Source organism: Engraulis encrasicolus, unplaced genomic scaffold, assembly GCF_034702125.1.
Source record: "Engraulis encrasicolus isolate BLACKSEA-1 unplaced genomic scaffold, IST_EnEncr_1.0 scaffold_261_np1212, whole genome shotgun sequence".
In the NCBI taxonomy this organism is placed as follows: Eukaryota; Metazoa; Chordata; class Actinopteri; order Clupeiformes; family Engraulidae; genus Engraulis; species Engraulis encrasicolus.
Genome location: NW_026945546.1, coordinates 40,709 through 42,215, shown reverse-complemented (window position 1 = coordinate 42,215; position 1,507 = coordinate 40,709). Strand labels below are relative to the sequence as shown.

Below are 1,507 nucleotides of genomic sequence, written 5' to 3'. Positions count from 1 at the left end.
CTCATTAATTATCATTTTATTCCTCAATCTGTCTTAAGATATAAATAAATAAAATATAGAATAAATGTTTAATGTATCACTTACTTTTTGTTGATTCTATGCATTAGTTTGAATGGTTTGTCATTCATTCAACATGGGCTATGTATGGTATAAAAATGAAACCCCATAAAATCAAGAGGGCTCCGCGACCTACTGTGAATCTTTGGCGACCCATAGGTTGGGTCCCGACCCATAGGTTGGGAACCACTGACCTACACCACTGTCCCAGCGGTGTAAATAAATACTAAACTGCAAAAAAAGGAATTATTAGCAGGCTTATTGTTCTAGTTTAAAGTAAAATAACATCTAGACTGGCTTAATTTAAGAAACAAACTTGAACTTCAGAAAACGAAATTTCAGGCTTAGACGTTTTGAGATTTAAAAAGTATATTTCACTTATTTCAACTTGACGTGGTTCACAATTTCTTCTCTCCTGCAGTGTGTCCTCTTGCTCAGTACGGTGTGATGTCTGCTCTGGGTCAGCAGTGAAGCGCTGTCTGACCTGCATGGCCTCCTACTGTGAGGTCCATGTGAAGGACCACCTCACATCTCCAGACCTGGACAACCATGAGCTACAGGATCTCCATCACCACATCCTCTGCCCACAGCATCACAAAAGGCTGACGTTTTACTGCAGAAACGACCAATCAGCAATCTGCTCGCGCTGCTTTCTGCACAATCACAACGGGCATGATGTCATCGAACAGGTGAATGGGATCTACACGTACAGACTGTGGAATTATTCAGTGTGGTCTAATAACGTGCAGGCTGAGAGCAACATGTTTTATATCCCATGAAGCAAAGATGTGTGTGTGTGTGTGTTGCCATGTGAGTGAAAATAATATAAATACATGCAATTAATGACTATGTGGATTTTCAGGAAGACACTCCAGGCAATTCAGACAAAATCCAACTGAGAAACAGTTGAGAAATATACAAACCGGCTGGGAGCTCCTTTAAAACCCTTACAGCATGCACCACAACTGACTGAGAGAAACAGGGCCCACTGATTAGGATAGTGTTGTGAACCTTGTTAATATTATGCATGATTTTTTTGTGTTAATACAGGCTCGTATGAAGACTTCTTCCTCTATGAAAGAAGGTACATCATATATTTTATAATCTGTAGAATATATATATGTGTTTCGTGTCCTGACTGGTGTGAAGCATGTTGTAAACTCTGAACATTCTGCGTCGTTCTGCAGGTGTTCCTCCTCCTGGGCCGATCCAGTTTGAGTCAGTGCAGCCAGACTCAGTGTCATTACGCTGGTCACCTCCAGAGGGCGCTCCTGGTAACTACACCTACAAGGTCACCTGGACAGGAGGTCAAAAGCATCGCAACTTTTCTGTAACAGATGTGGCTTTAGAGGTGACAGAGCTGACTCCAGGAGAGAAGTACCACTTCACTGTGGCCACCCTCAGCCAAGATGGCCGCCAGAGCACACCTGTGGAGGAGCCTGTTCACACA

General features: G+C 42.6%; 1 protein-coding gene across 1 annotated transcript; it reads left to right on the top strand.

The window, feature by feature from the left end:
• The first annotated feature begins 512 nt into the window (after nucleotides 1–512).
• Nucleotides 513–1,161, top strand: LOC134442902 (tripartite motif-containing protein 29-like). The gene is made up of 2 exons (XM_063192871.1): nucleotides 513–746; nucleotides 1,108–1,161. Exons 1-2 carry the CDS (start codon nucleotides 546–548, stop codon nucleotides 1,159–1,161), a joined length of 255 nt encoding a protein of 84 aa, XP_063048941.1. The 5' UTR covers nucleotides 513–545.
• The last annotated feature ends 346 nt before the right edge of the window (nucleotides 1,162–1,507 follow it).

What these genes read in the sequence shown, in the direction of transcription:
- LOC134442902 (XM_063192871.1), top strand. Translation starts at nt 546, where the DNA reads ATGGCCTCCTACTGTGAGGTCCATGTGAAGGACCACCTCACATCTCCA. An exon ending in GGCATGATGTCATCGAACAG is followed by an intron (nt 747 to 1,107) that starts GTGAATGGGATC and finishes GTGTTAATACAG; the next exon opens with GCTCGTATGAAGACTTCTTC.